Consider the following 3,194-nt stretch of genomic DNA (forward strand, 5'->3'; position numbering starts at 1 on the left):
GCGTGCCACGAACTCCAGCAGCACGAAGCAGGTGAGCATCCCCGCGCGGAACACGGCCAGCGGCACTGCCTCGTGGTCCCGGCACTGGATCTTGCGCAGCAGTGGCGCCACCACCTCCTCGGGGGCCTCTCCGTCGCGGCAGATGCGCTTCAGCAGCTCGCTATACGTGCGCCCATCCAGCCCCGGCTTCTTCTTGCGCCCGCTGGCGCTCAGGCACTCGTAGGCCACACCAACGTTGTTGTTGAAGGCCGTCCTGAGGGCGGAGGGGGCGTCGGCTCGCACTAGAGGCCTGCTCCGGCCCCCCAACTTCAACACACCGGCCCCTCCTGCCTCAGGTCCGTTCCACCAGCTGTGCCCTGACCTGGAGCGCCCTCCCCCAGATCTCCCCACGGCTCCACCGAGTCTGTGCTCAGCCGTCTGTGTTCAGCATCATGTCTAGGGCAGTACCCTCCCCGACCGCCTAACCCCTTCCTATACTTATCTTCACGGAGTCCTCCTGAGTTCCCTCCTTCCCATCACATCAGCTCAGGAGCCTATCAGGGAGTTCATCTGTCCGGTCACTCATTACAGTCCTAGGGCCCACACCACAACCTAGGAGCTAGAGAAACGGCTGCCAACGGGCTCCTGCCCACGGACTTTCCACCTTAGAGGTGTCACTGGGCAGGACTGTCCCTACCTCTTAACTGAGTTAACTCATTTCACCTGTGCAGGCCCTGAGCCTGTAACCCAGGGTGTGGCTCAAGCCTGCTGCTGCTGCTTTGTAAGTTTATCTGAAAGTGGTCACATCAACCCGGACACACTGCTTCCTGCCTCCACAGGTCACATCAGGAATGGCCCCAGTGCCGACACTACTTACTGCTTGCCTCACGAAGCCATGAGGTCCCCCTCTGCCGTGACCTGGCCATGCCAGGAGTTTCCCAGGTGGTCGTGTGTGGGCTTGGGTCAACCTGGGTGCCCACTCCAACCCCTCCCTTGGCAGCCAGCACCCTGCCGCAGCTCTAAAGCAAAGAAGTGAGGCCTGAGGCAGCTGATGGCCGGGCCAGGGGTCCCACAGAGGAAGGGCAACCCCACGGCTCACACTCACCCTTTCTGAGAGCCTGGCTCCACTCTTATCTGTGAGACACGGCATGCCACCCGCCTGTACTGGACAGCATGGGTGGGAACCTGGTCTACACTGGGTTGGAGCAGGGCGGGGTCCAGGAACAGCCATGCTCACCCAGTGAGCTCCAGGGGTCAAGGCCCCTTACAGAGGAGGAGCCGAGGTGCAGAGGGGAGAGGGTAGGACCTGGGGTCTTGCCCAGCTGGGATTCACTTCTCAGTTCTAGGACAATGTGCTGGGGCTTTGGGGTTAGTGAGAGCACCCTGTGAAGTGTGGGGGTGCCAGACCTTCCCTTTGCACAACTGGCACTGCGTTAACTGCTGCCACCTCGAAACAAGCCCTTGTAGGAACTTCTGTTGTCAGCTCCTTTCCCCAGGACAAGGGTCTCTGGTGGGAGCAAGCCTGGTGGTGATGATGCTGGGGCCAGCTTGGTGGCCGTGTAGCAATTAAGCCCACACCTAGATCGTGTCCCAGACTGAGTCAGGAACTGGGAGCGGCTTGGCTGGGTGGTCCTAGCTCAGTGTGCAGCCAGGACCCTGGTGGAGCCCCCTCCCCTGAAGGCTCCCTGTGGAAGCCCCTCCCCAGGGGCAGCATGAACACGCTCAGGTTATGGTGCTGGCCCCCTGAGTGGGTGACAGGCAAGGTGGTGATGCGGGCTGGTCTGGTTTGATGTGTGAGGCAGCTGCCTGAGGTTGTAAATACAGGAGGCTCTTGGGGGTATCTTGGCAGCAGGCTGTCCCACCCCCGAGGGCATGGCCCACTTCCCATGGAGGGTCCACTCCTGCAACCCTGGGTGAGCAGTGCCCTGTTGATTCTGCAGCAGCTGTGAGGCCACTGAGGTTTCAGGTTCCTGTCCCTGTGGCCTGACAGCTCATCCATCAACCACTCAGCTCTGCCTGAAGTCTCCCCCAGGAACCTGGTCAACCAGCCAGTTGTTCTGAGTGACTCAATCGCCCTGGAGTTGGTCAGTGCTGTTCCTGGCCGGCCTAGACCTGTGCCGGTTCTATCCACTGTGCCATTTTTCTCATCTGGAAAATAAGGGTTCTAACCTGTGTCTCAGGATTCTTGGGAGGACAGAGATTAGTTTTTGTGCCTGGTGTGAGGCTGGGGTCCCACGTGTGCTTGTCACTTGCTGCCATGCAGCCCTGTCCAGGTGCTGTTTACCATGGGCTCCCAGCCTTGTGGGCAGGAAGATGCATAGCAGGCAGTGATGGCCCAGGGAGGTGAGATCATCAGGGGAGAAGACAGAGGAAGGCCACACCCCACCTTGAGGCCGTTCTGGGGGCTCCAGTTGAGAGGGCGCACCCACACGGTCTGCCATCCTGGGCTCTGGTCCTCAGGCTCCCCCATGTCAGCTCCCACACGGAGGAGTTTACAGAGCATGTTGGGCATTTGTTAAAAAGAACCAATTTATGGGTCATGTCACAGAGACAGGGAGACTTTTCCGCTGTAGACAGGGGGCTCTCGACAGGGTGACTCTGTCCCCAGGGAACACTAGTAATGATGTCTGGGGGCAGTTTTGTTTGTCACCATTGGGTGGGTGGAGGCCCAGGAGGCTGCTCAACACCTGCAGGACCCTCTACAGAGTGACCTCCCCCACCCACACAATGTCAGAGAGCCAAGGGGGAGGGGCTCTGGTTCAGTGTTTGAAGAGATGGGGTCCTCTCCTTGCTCACAGCCTTTTCCTTCATACTTGCCCCTCTGAGTCACGCGGTGTAAACCAGGGTGGCCCCCAGCATCACCAAATACCAAGTCGACCAGAATTACCAGCGCCAGCACTCAGCTGGGTGGCCTCGCCGGGACCCTGGACCCCCGCGCGGTCCGCGCCCCTCCTGCGCCAGACGCAGCCGTCTACAGTTCCCAGCACGCCCCGCGCTCGTGCACCGGCGCCGAGGGTGGGGAGCCGCGCGGAGCCCGCTGGGAGTTGAAGTCCGGCTGCAGCCCCTACCCGTCCAGGCCCGGCCCAGCCCCCGCACCTCTGGGAGTGGTGAGCCAGGCGAAGATGCCACAGTGCGCGGCCCAGGCGCTGCTGCTGCAGCAGGAGCTGGCCCGGAGGCTCCCCGGCGCCGCCGTTTGCAGGAGACCGCAGGCCCCT

At 61.4% G+C, this 3,194-nt stretch overlaps 1 protein-coding gene across 1 annotated transcript in view; it reads right to left on the minus strand.

Moving 5' to 3' along the window:
• The window catches only part of TPGS1 (tubulin polyglutamylase complex subunit 1), a 4,667-nt gene that overhangs the window by 622 nt on the left and 851 nt on the right, over positions 1-3,194 (minus strand). The window contains exons 2-3 of the mRNA XM_010844610.1: positions 3,076-3,194; positions 3-253 (exon numbers count right to left, since the gene is read on the minus strand). The exon at positions 3,076-3,194 is cut by the window's right edge and continues 9 nt beyond it. Of these exons, the coding sequence (XP_010842912.1) occupies positions 3-253; positions 3,076-3,194 (370 nt within the window). The remainder of the gene's footprint in view (positions 1-2; positions 254-3,075) is intronic.

The sequence above is a fragment of the Bison bison genome, unplaced genomic scaffold, assembly GCF_000754665.1.
Source record: "Bison bison bison isolate TAMUID 2011002044 unplaced genomic scaffold, Bison_UMD1.0 scf7180017864203, whole genome shotgun sequence".
Taxonomy (NCBI): domain Eukaryota; kingdom Metazoa; phylum Chordata; class Mammalia; order Artiodactyla; family Bovidae; genus Bison; species Bison bison.